Genomic DNA, 18,473 nt, shown 5'->3' with positions numbered 1-18,473 from the left:
CAGTGACTTGTGCAAAATCGAAGAATACCTTGGAGTTTTGATTGTAATCAAGCTAATTGTCAAGAGTCTGTAAGGAGCAAAAAACTCTGGTTTTGGTTCTAATGTGTTGAGATATGAAAAAAAAGATCCATTACTCAATCTCTTGGACATAGAAGATGACATATTTAGAAGGAAAAGAGCTTTCTTTTACCCCAAAAGTTTGGTTTTTTGGCCTCTTGGTCTTGGGAGTTTAAGACTTAAAAGAGGACTTATCAATTTCTAAACTAGTTCTTACAAATTGTGTGTTGGGATTTGGTTGTTGAAAGCTTTAATTTGATCAAATGTCGCATACTTTTGGTCTTAAAAATCTGGTATGATTTTGAAGCAGCAAATTGTTGCCTTTGTCAGTGAAATATAATAAAGCTTCGGGTATTTTGTACAAAGCATCTTTCGCACTGAATTAGAGTCTAAAAACTAACCTTGGATTATCCATAGATTTCTACCTTCTTTTATACGAATAGAAAATTACATGGTCTTTACTTCATTCGATCATATATGGATTTTCAGTTAGCTTGTGGGGTTGAAAAGCATTGTATCACAGTCTATTTTTTACTCTTGATGGTTCTTTACCACTTCAGCCAATGTGATAACCAAAATTAGAAGAAGCTTTCTATGCTCTTCAAGCATTTACTAATCACGAAGTTCTGAAAACATATGTTGCTTTCATCATTGGTTCAGCTCCACCATCGGATCAGGTCACGGTCGATCAAAAAGTTTGGAGTGTGGCGTGTATATGCTGCAGGAGATGTAGGTCGAAAACTACCAGGAGGTTTCGTAGTTAAGGACATGGAAACTGTTTTTGAAGTATTATCAATCAATGGGAAAACATTACAAGGAGCCATCTGAGTTTATGAAAGGAGAGAATAGTATTGTAGTAGACGAAAAAGCTGTTACAAATGTCGATCCGAAGAAAGACGAGATTTCGGTTAGAGCATTTCATCGAAGTGGAAGAACACATCAAATTCGATTGCATTGTCAATATCTTGGGTTCCCTGTTAGAATTAAATAGTTATAAAGTCAAAAAAAAAAAAACAGTTGCTTCTCCTTCAAAGGCAGATGTAGATCATTTTCTACGCTGTAAACAAATTGATAACTCAAAAAATCTGGATTATATCTAGTTCAATTGATGTTTACGAATATCAATAAACATGTTGCGGTTCTTGATCCTTAGGCTTTTGCGGACGGGAAAGTGTTTAGCTTTGATGTAGCGGTTGCAAACATTCCTTGTGGAAACATGCACTTATACGTTGCTGCTATAGAGCCATCACAAATGTTGCAGGTTACGTAAAATTTTATCTTAATTCTTAAATGTGTGAATAGAGAATATGACAAAACGAGGGTGAGACAATTCAAAAGGAAAAAAAAAGTCAGAACACCATGACAATATGACAAAAGAAGCGTCTAGTTCCTGTGCTTTATTGGTCTCGAATATTCCATCATTCATTGGTGGTATTTTTCTTATCGACAGTGATCGCCAAACAACCGGCTGGACAATCGCATTGGACAATTCCAGGGGTTAAATTAGCTGCTTCATAAGAATTTAAAAACTTAGTACATGTGGTCATGCATGATCTCAACTAATGTATCAAATGAAAGTCCTAATCTAATTTTTTTTATGACGAATCCACTTAATCACTTTTTTAATAGTCTAGCATTATTACAAGATAATATATTGTTTGAAATATTTATTTGTCATTGACAAGGCATACACATCTATAGATACAGTTGTTTAAATCCGAATTCTCTAAAGAGAATAATATCTTTTACCACTGAAACCACTCAATGATGTCAACTCATGCAATAATTTTTTTTAAAATGAGTTGAATCTTCCTGTATGCAACCCTTTACCATATCTCATTTAAAAAGTAGAAGATAAATCTGTGTCAAACCAGGGGCTTCCTGTAAAGTTACAGTAGCTTGTTTCGTCACCTGGTATTTGCAATGACTAATCCTTTTTCTAACGCCTGAAAAAGACTGTAACATCAAAGGTCTAAAAAGAAAATCAGCCCATAGTATTGTCTTGTAAGCAAGCACTATTAACGTGAAGTTTTCCAGATGCTTACATATGTGAAAAAGAAAGGTGGACCCTAAACCAGTTGCCTGGCCTTTGCTAATTGTTAACAAGAAGAAAAAAAACATTTGTTGGTTATCTTGAAACGTTGGGAACCGACTAAATACATTTCTGCTTGAAATTTCATTGACCTTGTTGATGGCTATATGATTAGGTTTATTGACCCACCTTTGATGTCTAATATGAACACCTCTTTGTTTGTAATTACCTGATGTCAAATCCTAATTAACTGTGTATTTGTCAAATTCAGTAGGTTAGGTTGTTGAATATAAAGCACGAGCCCTCCTTAAAAAGAGAAACAATGCCGTGCCTGGACCTGTATATATACAGAACCACCCCGAATATTTTCAAAGCTCCGAATAAAAACTCAAAAATAAACTCTCGTAGATTAAAACTAGTTTATATTAGGGTAAAGTACATAAATGGTCCTAACAAAACAATGTCATATAGTCAAAAATAAACTCTCGTAATTTTTTAACGAAAAAGGACGAGTTTGGAACATATGAATAGTCGGATGACCATTTTATAACTTTTAATAGTAGGGAGACTCGACAAAGCAACGCCCTATAATCGAGAGACCACTTTGTAACTTTTAATAGTCAGAAGACTCAACAAAGTAGTACCATATAGTTGAGGACCATTTGTATATTTTACCCATTATATTACTACAGGCTAGGGATGGCAACGGGCCGGGTTCGGGCCCCCGTCCCCGTCCCCGTTTAAAAAACCGGTACCCGTCCCCGTTTAAAAAACCGCGGGGATTTAAACAGGGATCCCCGTCGGGTAATCGGGGAAAACCGCGGGGAAACGGGTATCCCCGTTTAGCATAAACGGTTATTTAAACGGGTATTGGGCCGGGTATTGGGTCGGGTATTGGGCCGAGAATCGGGTCGGGTATATATATATATATATTTAAATTAAATATATAAATATATATTTTTTATTTAAATTAAATTTATTAATATTATATATATATATAAATAATTATTTTTAATATTTATCGGGTCGGGTATCGGGGCGGGTAATCGGGGCGGGTAATCGGGTAATCGGGGCGGGGATTACCAAACCCGTCCCCGTCCCCGTCCCCGTTTAAAATAAATGGGTTTTCCCCGTCCCCGTCCCCGTCCCCGTTTATCATCCCCGAACCCGACCCGTTTAATTCGGTTTTCGGTTTTCCCCGTCGGGTTCGGGTTTTTTTGCCATCCCTACTACAGGCAATCAATTTAATATTTTATTAAATAAATAATACAAATATAATTAAATTTTGTGAAACTCATTATTTTTTATTATTTTATTAAAAAATTTAAATACAACTAAAACAATAATGGACAATCACTAACTTTCAAATATATTATTTTTATTATTTTATGAAGATAAAAGGTGGAAATAGGGATGGCATAGGACCTAAACCCAATGGTTTTTGACCCGATCCGATCCGATTGAGTCAGATTTTAAAAAAAAATTTAGTTCGGGTTGGATTGAGTCAGGTTTTTTTTAAGGTTATGTTAGGGTCGGGTCTAGTTCAGGTTTAGAGTGAAAAATACATAACCCAACCCAAAAAATTATAATTTTATTTTATATATTTAAAGATAATTACAATAAAATCCATATATATATTATTTTCTTTCAATTAAATCATGTTTTTATTGAATAAATAATATTTTTTAATAAATATATTATTTCGAGTCAGGTTTGGTCGGTTTGAATTTTATCTAAAAAACCCAGGCGGGGTTTGGGTCAGACGAAAAGTGTATATTTTTTGAGGTTGGGTTTGGGTCGGATGGAAGATTTATAATTTTCGGATCGGGTTGAGTAGACCGAAATTCCGACCCGACCATGCTCATCCCTAGGTGGAAACTTGAACGAGAGTACTCCTCCTCATAGTCCCTGTTTCTATATATTTTCAATACACTTTAGAATATGATGGCTGGCGAGTTGAATTATAAAATAATTACTTTCTTACATGTCTGCCATATAATTAATTCAGCTCTCACTTTGAACTTTAAAGGTAAAATTCAGATGGAGAATATAGCATCTGTAAATTCCAAATAATTGACAACCAAAAGTTGAATAAGCTTCGTGGAAATGGAAAAAGTAAAGGAAATTTTTAGTTGGTCTTCTTCATGTGATCTCATATGTTTTAGACTTGCATTGTTATCATCGATTTCTATATGAGCCATTAACTTTCGGCTCATAATATGAAAATCAACTGGTTTTCTCGAGAAATATTAATAAATAATATATGAAGTTAATCAATGAACATTGAATTAAGAATTAATTCATCATAATTAATGAAGCACAACATAGGATCAACAAGTAAATACCACTGTTTTGATCTGATCTCTCTTCGTTGTAAATTCTGGTTTCTATGCAACCTTATCCATAGCATGACGTTAAAGCACTTGTAAATGGAGCACATTGGTTAATGACAGTGACATAACTCAAAACTGCTAATCAAAACAACCCGTTAACGAAACCCAAGGTTTAGAAGAATCTAATAAGTTTGTCCCATCTGTCGTTCAAAAACAACCGGTCTATATATTTTCCATTGAGTTCTCCAGAACCGCGGCCTTTTTAATCAATTCTTCAAAACTCACATGCTACTTTTTGTTTGCCGAGAAACCAAGTGAGATTGTGTGGAGATGAGTGCCTTGACAGAGGGTCTAACCCAAATTCTGATACTTGTAGCTGCCTTGCTGGGCATTGGTTTTTCTTTGCTTCAATGGTTTTTTGGTCTCCAGGGTGAAACTCACATCAAATGATTCAAGCAATGGAGTTATACAAAAACTGATCGAATCCGATGAAGAAGAGGAGGGCGTTAACCAGCTTGAGATGTCCATCAAGTGTGCTGAGATTCAACATGCCATCTCTGTTGGTGAGCTTCCTTTCCTGTTACTTGTAAACTTTACAGGTTTTCATTTACTTTTCTTCGACTTATTTTCCCTTCTGCTGAATCTTTTAATCTAAAAACATTGATGAGATCGATACCATACCGTCTGTTGCTATGTTCCCAGGTGCAACCTCCTTCCTGTATACTGAATACAAGTACCTTGGTATCTTCATGGGTGTATTTGCTGCAATCATTTTCCTCTTCCTTGGTTCAGTCAGGGGATTCAGCACCAAAAGTGAACCGTGCGCATACAACCAGGGAAATACTTGCAAACCGGCCCTGGCGAATGCCTTGTTTAGCACGGTTGCTTTCTTGCTGGGGGCTCTTACTTCGGTCCTCTCAGGTTTTCTAGGGATGAAGATTGCAACTTATGCCAATGCCAGAACAACTCTAGGCGCAAGGAAAGGAATTGGTAAGGCATTTATAACAGCATTTCGTGCCGGTGCGGTCATGGGTTTTCTTCTCGCTGCTAATGGCCTTTTGGTGCTATTTGTATCCATCAATCTGTTTAAACTGTACTATGGTGATGACTGGGAGGGACTGTATGAATCTATTACTGGTTATGGTCTTGGTGGTTCTTCTATGGCCCTCTTTGGAAGAGTTGGGGGAGGAATATATACGAAAGCAGCTGATGTCGGTGCTGATCTTGTCGGTAAAGTCGAACAAAACATCCCTGAAGATGATCCGCGAAACCCAGCTGTAAGTTGCCACACTAGCTGAATATTTTAGGCTTCTTCATAAGAACAATGGTAGATACTTCTCGAACTCTAACACTGCATTTAAACAGGTTATTGCTGATAATGTGGGCGATAATGTAGGAGACATTGCCGGAATGGGATCTGATCTATTCGGATCTTATGCCGAATCATCATGTGCAGCTCTTTTTGTTGCATCCATATCATCCTTTGGAGTCAGGCATGAGTTCACGGCAATGTCTTATCCCTTGCTCATTAGCTCAATGGGAATTGTGGTATGCTTGATAACTACACTCTTTGCAACTGATCTCTTTGAGATTAAGAATGTAAGTGAAATCGAACCATCCTTGAAACGACAACTTCTTATCTCCACCGTTCTCATGACTGCCGGGATCGCCGTGGTTAGTTTCTTTGCATTGCCATCGGAATTCACTCTGTTCAATTTCGGAACCGAAAAGGCAGTGAAAAATTGGTGTGCAACCTGTAAACTGTTTTCTCTTCATTTGAAGGTCGCCTTCCCTTTGCTTTGTTTAACAAGTCTTGTTGATCATGTATAATGCAGGCACCTTTTCTTCTGTGTTGCTACTGGCTTGTGGGCTGGACTTGTTATTGGTTATATTACAGAATATTACACTAGCAATGCTTACAGGTAATGATGTTTCAGAGTCTTCTTCGGTGTTGTAATCGTTAGACTAAACTCATAGAAAGCCTTTGGATCTTTCATTCTCTATTTCCCATGCTTATCACCCTCTTCGGATATGTTTGCAGTCCGGTGCAGGATGTGGCAGATGCTTGCAGGACAGGAGCTGCAACAAATGTGATTTTTGGGTTGGCTCTGGGATACAAATCTGTCATCATTCCCATATTTGCCATTGCCATCGCTATTTACGTGAGCTTTCGCTTAGCTGCAATGTATGGAATCGCAGTCGCCGCTTTGGGAATGCTCAGTACTATAGCTACCAGCCTTGCAATTGATGCTTATGGTCCCATAAGTGACAATGCTGGTGGTATTGCAGAAATGGCTGGAATGAGTCACAAGATACGCGAAAGAACCGATGCTTTAGATGCTGCAGGAAACACCACTGCAGCTATTGGCAAGGTAAATTTTATGTTAATCCATTGATCTTTTTATTCCAATTCATTGTTGGTCCTTCCGCTGAAAAGAATGCCATGCTGTGCCCTTTTCGTTTCAGGGTTTCGCAATCGGATCAGCAGCCCTTGTTTCGCTTGCTTTATTTGGTGCATATGTTAGCAGAGCAGGCATCAATTCCGTCAACGTACTGACACCAAAGGCTTTCATTGGGCTCATAGTAGGAGCTATGCTCCCTTACTGGTTTTCAGCCATGACAATGAAGAGCGTGGGAACTGCAGCTCTCAAAATGGTCGAAGAGGTTCGTCGGCAATTCAAAACTATTCCAGGACTAATGGAAGGCAGGACCAAACCAGATTATGCAAATTGTGTCAAGATTTCAACCGATGCCTCACTCCGTGAAATGATCCCTCCTGGCGCGCTAGTTATGCTTACTCCGCTTATAGTCGGAACCCTTTTTGGAGTTGAAACTCTCGCTGGGGTTCTAGCCGGCTCACTAGTTTCTGGTGTCCAGGTACCAAATCTATCATCACTTTTTATCAGCCTTACTTCATCTGAACAACATTGTGATCATCAAGTGTCTCCATAGGTTGCCATCTCAGCTTCAAACACAGGAGGAGCGTGGGATAATGCCAAGAAATACATTGAGGTAATGCAAACGTTGTTTAGCTTTTGTAATCTTTGTTGATGTAAGTGTTCAGTGATGAACTGATGGACAGAGAGACGGTCGTCCCTGAAAATTTTAAATTCTCATGTATTTTAAATATATATATTTTGTGTTTGTAAAGGCGGGGGTCGGCGAACATGCAAAGTCATTGGGTCCAAAGGGTTCGGAATGTCACAAGGCAGCAGTGATAGGTGACACAATAGGAGATCCACTCAAAGACACTTCGGGTCCATCACTCAACATACTCATCAAGCTCATGGCTGTTGAGTCTTTGGTTTTTGCCCCTTTCTTCGCCGCTCATGGAGGCTTGCTCTTCAAATTCATCTGAATTTCAAAACCTACCCTTCTTTTACATACAAGGTACCTGTACATGTATAAAAATAAAATATTGTGCCAATAGTAGAGATGTAAATTAAGGAAATGGTGGAAGTTTTGTGTAAGAATAAGATGGACAATTTTTTCCCAAGTGACCCCTAATTATCATTGTTAATTTTTTAACCGTGGATGAAAAAAATGAAACCAAAATGTAATGTTAACTATGATTCTGAAAGAAAGAATAGTTGACTGATCAAAACGAAATAAAAGTGATAGTTGGGTACTAAATATATAATTTACCCAAAACATTATGTGTTTTTCCTCGTCGAATCCCATTCTTTACTTTATCTCATGAGTAAATTTCATCACATGTCCCGAACTATGACCTTAATTTTAATTTGACCCTTAAATATTTAATATTTCAATTTCATCCTCAAACTATTATTCATTCTAAATTAGTCATTAAACCTTTGAGCACTTCAAATTCATCCTCAAACTATGACTCTCATTTTAAATTGGCCCCTAAACTTTTAAATCTTCCAATTTCATCCCTGAAGTCATCCAAATATGTAATTAGTTTCAACCATAGTTTAACCTAAATTTTACTTTTTAAAACAAAATAATATGAATTACCCTAATGATTTTATTATCAAGAGATGTGATTAGTATATACATATAGTTTAGGATGAAATTGAAATATTTAAAAAGTTTAGAGACTAATTTAGAATAAAAGTTAGAGTTTAGGGATAGAATTGAAATATTTAAAATTTTAAGGACTAATTTAAAATAATAGTCGTAGTTTAGGGGATAAATTAAGATGTTTAAAAGATTATGGGTTGATTTAAACTAATGATCATAATTCGAGGACATGTAATGCAATTGACTCATATTCTTATTGATTTCTTTTCTATAATATTAAAATTAATTAATTATTTGATTAAATATTATAATTTTTTTAATTAATTTAGTTTATTTATAATATTAAAAATGGAATTTTGAATCTAATTTGATCGTTAGTGGGTTATTTTAACCATGAAATAAACGAATATAAAAAACAAAGGTGGAGATAAAACCTTTCAAAGCATCCTCCTCAAAATCCAATCTCTCTCTTTCAATTGCCATCTCTTCGATCATCAAGTCCAAAGGTGTGAGGTAAGAATTCCAATTTCTATATTTATTTAAAATTTTCTAGTTTTAATTAAAAACTCTAACTTGTGTGGTGGGCTTTCTTTTTGTTTCGCAAATTGGAGATCAATTTCCCTGTTAACATCAGAAGAAATCCTTGATTCCATCAATTAGGGTATTATCTCAATCGCTTTAAGATGCCGGCCACCGCAGGGAGGGTTCGTATGCCGGCGAACAACCGGGTGCATAGCAGCGCCGCCTTACAAACCCACGGGATTTGGCAAAGTGCAATTGGGTATGACCCTTATGCGCCTAATAAAGATGATTCCAAAAATCAATCGACTCAGATGACTGCCGCTGCTGAACCTGATGGCGAAAACGCGTATGCTAGCTTTCAAGGGCTTTTAGCCCTTGCACGAATCACTGGTTCAAACGCCGATGAGGCTCGTGGAGCTTGTAAAAAATGTGGGCGTGTTGGGCACCTTACTTTTCAGTGTAAAAATCTCGTCAGTTTGAAGGAGAGTAAGGAGAAAGACCCTGAAGCGATCCAGGCTGCGGTTCTTAATGGACTGGATAAGTTGAAGGGAGGGAAAGTGAAAGAGAAGAAGGAGGTGGAGAGTGAGGACGATGACGAGGAGAGTGAGGATTCGGATTCTGATGTGGATTCGGAGATTGAGAGGATTATTGCTCAAAGATCTGGGCAGAAGGTTACCAGGAAAGGGAGGAAGTCTTCAAAGAAGAAGAAGGATAGTGATGCGGATGATAGTTCTGATTCGGATCATGGGGAGAGAAAGAAGAGAGGGAGGTCAAAGAAAAGGAGTAGTAGGAAGAGGGGAATTAGTGAATCGAATGACGAGGATGAAGGTAGGAGGAAGAGGAGGAAAGAGAAGAGAAAGAAGAGGAATGAATCTTCAGATGAGGAGGATGATCATCGTCGTCACAGGAAAAGAAAGAGTAGGAAGGAGAAGAGGAGAAGAAGAAGTCATAGGCATTCTGATGATTCTGAATCATCAGATGTATCTGATGGTTCTGGTAAACGGCATCGGAGAAACAGCCATAGGCATGAATCTCCCTTCGATTCTGATGTTAGTGGTTCTGACGATTCACGGGTTGGAAGGCGTGTAAAGAGGTCTGGAAGCCCCATCATGAAGACGATGAGTAGAGGCTTGTCAACCAAGGTAATACTTGTTCATCAGTCCTCAAAGATTTTGATGATTTCGTCTGTATTATCCCAACACTATGTTTACACATAATATTCTATTTAGTTAACTACTTAATATATTTTAAGGTGCATTTGAATTTTATGTAGTTTTTCCTGTGGTTTTTTGGTTTCTTCCAAGTGATTGTTAGCTTCCAAAAGTTGATATTGGGTCTGGTTTAAGATGAACTCGATAATGGTATTTTCAGTGCTATAGGTTCAATGATGGGGTTTTATGCATGAATGATTCCACAGTAGCCCATCAATTAGGTATAATCTATATTTTTATGTTGGAACGCTAAAACTTGTATGGCAACAAATTAGTAAATAGAAGAGATGAAGAAAACAGTGTGTTTGATTTAGGCTTTACTACTTATATTGAACTATTAATGTGAGTTTCAGTTGGGAAGGTCTCAAGCGAGAGGTATGAGCTTTGCCTTGCAAGATGTTGAAGGGAATTGAATTGCTTGGGGTTTTCATTTTCCCTTGAATGACCTCCAAATTTGTCTTTTTATTGGCTTTGAAAACATCAATGACTCACTGTCATCACTCCCACATATCTAGATCCTTTGTAAAGCTACTTTTATTTGTATTCCCCAGTTTGCCTGCTATCCTTTGCTTGGTAACATCCCTTGCTTCAAATAATGTTGAATATATCACTTGTTCCTTTTGTGCAATGGATTCCTTTGGTAAAATTTATAGATCAGCATGTGTTACTCTTTTCGTTGTGCTTGTTAAATGCCTATTAAGTTTCTTTCTTGCCAAGTAAGGTCAATGGTTGAAAAATCTTTGATCATATTGTTTATGATGTGATTTATCTATTTATCTCGCAATGAGTTGAGAATCATTCTTTCAAAACCAAGATACGTGCCACTTTTGAAAGGAATTCAACATCCTAAATTGTGCTTTTTGTCAATTTTGCAGGGATTTAAAAGAGTGGGCATAATGTTTGTGCAGAAGTTGCTGATATCTTGGTGGACAAGATTCTATAAGTTATCTGTTATCGTGTGTGATACATCGAACATGTAACTTTTCTTTGAAACAAGAAAAAAAAGATGTAAAAGAATTTGCAGAGGTGTTTTATGTCTTGTGTTCAATTGCCCTTTGAATAAGGCTGAGGAGGTGTTCGATCTCGTGTGTGTGTGTTGGGCATAAGATTGTCATGGACAATTGCTTGTTCCTTGAAGGTGTTGCTATTTAATTTGGCCATCATTTTGTCGTCTTTGTGTAGCAGTTGCTGGGAATTTTGAGAGGGACAATCTGACAGTAAGAGTTTGGAGTTTGAAAAATCGAATTACAATCGAGACATAAAATAATGAACAGTTAACATATAGCGACTAAAAGAGTGCAAGGGGCTTGTGAAGTCTTCTAAATCATAATGTAGGTTGATTATTACACCAACAATTTAATTTGCGGTTGTAATTGTGGTTTCGGTTGTGTTGTATTTCTCACGGACTATTGCAATAATTGTAGCTATTGCGATCATATAATAACAGTTTCGGACGATATTATTATTACTGTATAGCGGGTGTTATTATGAAAACATATTGCTATTTTAATCCTTGTTATAAAGCCCTTGCAACTTAACCCCAATCCCCCTTCCCATTTCTAATTAAATGAATAAAATAGTGTTATAATCATCACCATGTTGGCGGCAAAATGATCAAATGAGGTGTTGAAAAAAAGATTGACTCATATAAAGTAGTGGGGGTTTCGGGAGAATTCTTTTTTAAGATAGGATGATTGCTACAGTACTTGAAGAAGACGCACGGACCACCTAACGGTTTTGGGAAAGACACTACATCTTTTGTTTTGCTTAGCGTTTCAACTACATGGATTTTAAAAGAGATGCATTGTGGTCATCGTGTTTTTTTAAAGACGTATTATGCTCCTGATATTTTCCAGCTAACGTTATAACACATGGCATTACCATGAAAATTTTTGAAGGTATTATTAGAGGAAAATTTTTCCCCAAATTCCTATCTCATCGATTTTGCCCCATGTAGGCATTACCATGAACTATAGACGGAAACCAGCGGATCTCATAACGTAAACTTCTCCAATCCCTTTCGAATATAGCTTAACACATGGCATCAGATAATGACATATCTTAATAGTATTTAATTATTTTAATTTTTTTTCCAAAAAAAAGCTAGAGCATACGGATTTAATAATTTTTTACTCGATCCAATTTTAAAAAGTTAATTCTTTTATTAAAATTTAGATTTGAATGAAGGTGAATTTTAAAATAGGAGAATTGAGTCGAGATTAAAGTTTACCATTAAAACTAGTTGATAATCTGACTCAAAATATATATATTATTTAATCTATTTATAAAGTGCCAATATATATATACATATAAGGTTTCTTCCTTCTTCTTTATTATCATTTCTCTCCCTAATGTCCCTAATTTTTCTGTCTAATTTGTTTTTCAAATATTTTACTTTCCTCTGTTTTGTGTAACTAGATTTTATTCCTCTGTTTTGTGTAACTAGATTTTGTTCTTCTTCATTTCTTCTTGGCTTATTGAAAAATTAAGCAATTAAACTATATCTTTTGATAATTTTAAGTTATTCTTTTAGCTGTTTGGTCCATAACAGCTGTTGAAAAAACTAGTTAAATGACATTCATGTGTTGTATTTATATTTAAAAAAAATTAAAAATATTATTATTTTAAAAAACCTATTTTTTAAGAGTCTCAAAAGAAAAATCCAAATCTTTAAAATCCTTCCATTGTTGGTTGTCATCGTTGTTATTGTCATAATAGCCCCAAATCAATTGTATCATTGTGTGTCAAAATTTTTGTTTTTTTACGCTGATTTTATTACACTTTTCCATTGTCAAAATGCATCATCCTGATCCAAATTATAATTAGTAATTAAATTGAATTTTATAGTAAATGATTGAAGATTGATTTTATTTAATAAGTAAATGTTTATTTGAGGCAAGAATTCTTATGAAATATGCGTTTTCCCCACAATTTCTGTAATAGGATCCGTAATAGGTCATCACAAGTTCTAGCTGATATGGTTGCTATTTTTCCACAATTGCCAAAAATTGTCGAGAATAAAACAACCCACTCAACATTTTCGCACGAAGTTCTGTTAGTAAGGTTCTGCAAAAACCAGTCATCAAACGGACATCAAAGGAATTCAATTAAATTATCAGCTCGAACAACCCTTTTCCAAACAGACTCAACCAATCTACAACGTCGCAAAAACATGGTCAATATCTTCCGACCCTTGGTTACAAATTTGGCACCTATCCATGGCCGAAAAATGTCTCCTAGTTCTCTCGACGTTTGTGAGTAAGCGATCATGCATAACAAGCCATAAGAATGTTCGAATTCTTTGTGGAATCTCAAGTTTACAAATACTTTTCCAATTTATACTCGCCACCTCATGTTGACAGAAAGAGCTATTGGCCGACTTAGTGGTGAACTCCTTATCGGTTTCCCAACGCCAACCGGGCACGTCATCCCCCAAATCTGCTCAAGGAGGCCTAACTATCGCTATACGCTGCAATATACCTGTAACACCCTAAATTCGATTGGGCCTAAAGTACTACACTGGGCTGCCGAGGCTACCCTTGGATTTCAAAACATGTTATTTTTTTAAATATATTGAATGTTATCATAAATAACCATTATAAAAACATTTTACAAAACCGGAACACTATGACACATAATTTTATATAAAACAATACATCTTAAAGGTTACAACTCAAATACATAAGCAAGGTCCTATAAATACATATGCCCACTAAAGATACAATACAATACTCTGTCGGAGATGCTGGAAGTCCTGATACGATGGTGCTCCACGAATGGTCCAGACTAGAAACATGCTAACGAAAAACATCTGAAGGTTGAGCTTACAAAGCCCAACAGTATAATCGCTAATCTAAAACAGCACAAGAATTTATAAACAAAAGCATGCTGAAGACATGACACTAAGGAGTAGGTACATACATGATCTAGGTCAAGTGCTACCTACTTGGGCTTTACTGTTCTAACTCAGACGTAGGGGTCTCACGCTTCCCTTAGTCCTCTTCTAAGGGCCATACCATGAGTACACCTATAAAGGGTCTCTAACCCTAATGATTGAACATGATACACATTATTTGAATGTGAACCTGACATACTGAGAATTATTTGAATGCAAACATGACTAGTAGCTGGTCTAACATAGCTCTCAGACACTAACTACTGAGGGAACCCCGGTGTCACATAGCATCGGTATAATTCTCGTGCAAACTGGAGCATTGGCTCGGTCTCACACAACCTTAAAGCCAAGCTTAAAACAACATACATATCAGACTAATGGATCTATACATGCATGACTAACACACACAAACATGTGAAAGGTCTAGTGGTGTGGTCAGAGGAATTTACGTGCATATCGGAGTAACACCCCATCTTACCCTAAAATAAGAAATAACCTAGAGGTAAGAACCAACATTTACGTGCATCAAAAACTTACCCCACTGAACTGAACTAATGTAACTACCCATGCATATCTAAGGCCCATAGGCGATATAACACTGACATCGCTAACCCACTCCTTGTGAGTGTTTGGGTCCTGCACCCTAGTTAGCCCCTGAGGCGCCATATACATTGACAATGCCCCACTAAGGCAACTAAGGTAACTTGAGTACATCTTAACATAACTAGACTCACCGAAGCGAAGTCGACGTCATCTTGGCTGCTAACTCGTTCGTTCTTTCACCTAGAACGTTATGCGAAGGCTTACATATCATATGAGGAACTAACTAGCCTTTTATCTGGCTTGAGTTCATTTTTGAGTAGCGATACTATATTTGATATTATTGTACTTCCCTTCGAAACTTTTTGAAATGAAAAGGACAACTTACTTTTCATGGGTTCACTGACATTCTCTAAGCTTATACTTTTTGCAACCACTGAATCTAACATAATCATCGTACTTTTTATTAGATGTCTACTGTAACAATCCTCAGTACTAATTATTTGTATATGTCCTCGATCAGAGATATTTTGGCGTATTACGCTTAATATGGTTACACAGTTTCTTTATCACATTATTCGTATACTACACCACCTCGGTTACACGCATATCATTCACAACGATTCATCGTTCGCAAATATTCAATATACTCTCTTTTAAGGGCATTTTAGGGTTTCTTACTCACTAAGGGTATTTTGGTAATTTAGGCCACCTAGGGGGTATTTAGGTCATTTCATAATTTAGGACCCCTACCTAAGCTTATTTGTACATTTTATTGCAATCTATAAACATTCGGATACAACGAGCGATGTTTTGAATATTTTTGTATTGAAGAGTATTGATACTCTACTAAGCAATATGAGTATTCCAACAATATTGATATCGGTACTCTAAGAACAATATTGATACACGTATTGGTACTACAAGAACAATATTGATATTGTTACCCTGAGTATTGATATTGTTACCCTGAGTATCGATATTGTAGGGGCAGTATCGATACTCTCTTTGGCAGTATCGATACTCTCTTTGGCAGTATCGATACTCCAAGTCAAAATCCCTAATATTTACCCCAATTCATATATTATCAATACTGTTCATCCTAGTATCGATACTCTAACTCTAAAACTGATATTTTAGGCTCGATAATTCACCCAAAACCATCCTAAATGACTTGGTTTAGTTTAAACTTTAGTATGAAGTTCTAGTAAGTTGTTTGGGGTCCTAAGGTATTAATTTAGATAAAATTTGATTTAATTTGCCATTGTTTGGCTTGCTGAATTTAGTTTTATTATATATATTATAATTGCCTTTATCGGGCTAGCTGAATCTTATCCATAAAGCTGAGGCATTTAACTAATTGCTCTAGAAGGATAGTTCAAGCTTTATTGTATACATATATAATTACATTATGGGTATACGAATTCAATTTCTTAAGCTTGTCAAGAAGAACTTGTTATAGTCTAGGTGTTGTTGAAAGTAAAAAAATCTTATCTTTAGAGTTCAATTTCCAAGCAACTGACCTAAACTAGATTCACCTACTCGATCATTTCATCTGTGAAGATCATGATCATCATTTAACATCCTCAACAGAAGTGTGGTCTAGTCAGTTTTGTAATGTCATACACAAGAGATGGCCCATGTTTCCCAATCCTATGCATACATGAATACCAAGCCTCTTGTTTATTCCCTTATGAAAGTAGAAGGCTATATCAGTCCCTGCAAGAGAAGGGTATGATGTTTGAGTGTATCTTCTAGGGTAAGGTCAAGAGTCTTTGTTTCAATTTTCAATCTTTTCACCTTGTCAAAGATCTATAACTCTAATCATTTAAAGAGGTTTTAATTCAATTGATATTTAAATAATTTCAAATTACAAATTCGATTCAATGCTCGCCATCTTTAAAGTAGCATAAGTTCATTTAAAACATCCTTAAAAAACTGAGAAAGGACAAAAAACAAATTCAAACAAGATGCTACAAATATAAAGTGTGACTGTGGTGAAGCACGACATTCACTTATTAAGCCAGAATACCCTATTTCTGCTAGAATGGTGGGTGTCCAATTGGGTTAGGGCTATTATCCTCACTTGCTCCCCATTTCTCGATCATTTCTCTTGTCAGGACTCCTTTGGATGAACCCTCGGATGCATTGGTAAAATCTCACTTCCTTGTTATTCATCAGCATTTTCTTCACTGGTTGGAAATTAGACCAAAAATAATTCTCCTTGGTGATGATAGTTTTGGCCTGATTCTGAACGCATATTGTAGCTGTGATTGGCGTAATATTCGTCAGGCTCTCTAAACTGCCCAAAGCCCCACTTACCTTCAGGAAATCTGATATAGGTGTTTGAGGTGTATTTAAGGTTGCATTTTCCCAATTTATTCTTAAACATATGGGCCAGTCTCGGATTACATCCACAAGAGCCCTTTTACTTAGATTTCTTTTCCCATCCTCTTGCACCCTATGTTCGTCACAGGATTTAACTATATTACTCTCTATTGAAGCAACGATTTCTGAGCATTGAACCTTAACTCCTTTCTCTTCTACCTTGCACCTTTGAATTACTTGCTCTAAAGGATCCTTGAATTTTCCCTCAAGGTTGCTAGAAACCTTAGCTGAAAAATTTGGGGTTCCAGTCTGGTTTATCCAATGAATCTCCTTATAAGTCCACTTCTCATTCGGATGTCACTGTGGATGGACATATCGTAGTGTAATCAATCTGGCTTTGTAGCATTTTAGAATGCAATTTTCACACTAAAAGTGGAAGGGAGGGAACTGAAAACCTTGCACTTTCTTTTTCTTCTCATCTAATCCCCCTACTGAGAGACTACTTAGTGATAGCTTTAGAGGTAAAACTTGGTTATCTTAACTGGATGATTGCAAAGGGTTAGAACATCTAATCATGAGAGATTGACCCTTCTTAGCTTTCTTGATCAACATTCGACTCTCATTACTTCTTCATTCATTATTGGTCCAGTAGGACCCTCTACGACCATATCTAATTTATGGAGCTGGCTTGAGATATCCTGCTCCTTAACAGGTCCTCGATCACCTGTCACTGTCATTTTGGCTCCACCACTAACATTCATAATCCCATTCAAAGCCTTTATAACGGGATCTTCTAGTGGCTTCTCTCCATGGATCACAACATTCATCATCTCCATTAATTTGGTCATCTGTTCTCTTGATTCATTCTGGGACCTTTTTGCTTGATCGATCATCTCTTGTTAGGTCTTTACGAGTTGCTCCTGAATTCTCTCAATCCTACCAACACGCGCTAATATCTCATTCATTGCTTTCTATCTTTCCAGAAGCACACTTCGGATAACTTCAATTTTCTTTCAGAGCTTTTTTTCACAGTATTCTTCACGAGTTACTCTCATGTTTTCATGATTGATACATGTAAAAATGCTTAAATTAAAGCACTATGAATGCAAATATGGATGCCAAATGCAAATGTAAAAGGTGTTAATTCCATAAGTGACCACAATAGAACAACCTTCATTTAGACAACAAAATTTCATTATACCAGGTAGTCAAAATAAAATTGTGATTCTTCATTTCTTCATTCCTTGAACTATACTCTTCCTGGAATCTAACATTGCACCCAAAGTTGTCGGTGTATTTTATCACATTTGATGACGCTTGATGTCCTTAAATTATTTATGGTTGAATCTTGAGATCTCCATTTTTACTTCCAATGCGAAGTGGTCTTCATATCTTTGTGAAAGGTCTTCTCGTCCTTGGTATGACTGTATCTATCTCTTGAGGAAACATCTTGGCCTTGCGCCTTTAAAGAAAGTATTCTATCCTCTTCAATTTTTTTTCATTCATCGGATGTCCTTCTTTATGGATCATTTGAACATCTTTGGATCTCCTGATTTTGACTACATGGCTAA

At 36.5% G+C, this 18,473-nt stretch overlaps 1 protein-coding gene and 1 pseudogene across 1 annotated transcript; both read left to right on the top strand.

Moving 5' to 3' along the window:
* Positions 1–4,670: 4,670 nt before the first annotated feature.
* On the top strand, positions 4,671–7,922 carry LOC120148642 (annotated as a pseudogene).
* Positions 7,923–8,823: 901 nt separating this feature from the next.
* Positions 8,824–11,310, top strand: LOC120148702 (CAX-interacting protein 4-like). The gene is made up of 3 exons (XM_039161742.1): positions 8,824–8,919; positions 9,018–10,070; positions 11,015–11,310. Exons 2-3 carry the CDS (start codon positions 9,090–9,092, stop codon positions 11,117–11,119), a joined length of 1,086 nt encoding a protein of 361 aa, XP_039017673.1. The 5' UTR covers positions 8,824–8,919; positions 9,018–9,089; the 3' UTR covers positions 11,120–11,310.
* The last annotated feature ends 7,163 nt before the right edge of the window (positions 11,311–18,473 follow it).

This window comes from Hibiscus syriacus, unplaced genomic scaffold, assembly GCF_006381635.1.
Source record: "Hibiscus syriacus cultivar Baekdansim isolate YM2019G1 unplaced genomic scaffold, ASM638163v2 tig00110984_pilon, whole genome shotgun sequence".
Classification (NCBI taxonomy): domain Eukaryota; kingdom Viridiplantae; phylum Streptophyta; class Magnoliopsida; order Malvales; family Malvaceae; genus Hibiscus; species Hibiscus syriacus.
Note: the sequence above shows the minus strand (reverse complement) of the source record. Positions and strands in the feature narration are given on the sequence as shown.

Bases quoted from the DNA above. Each gene is read 5' to 3' on its own strand.
- LOC120148702 (XM_039161742.1), top strand. From the start codon at position 9,090: ATGCCGGCCACCGCAGGGAGGGTTCGTATGCCGGCGAACAACCGGGTG. The intron at 10,071-11,014 runs GTAATACTTGTT...TCAATTTTGCAG, and splicing joins GTAGAGGCTTGTCAACCAAG to GGATTTAAAAGAGTGGGCAT.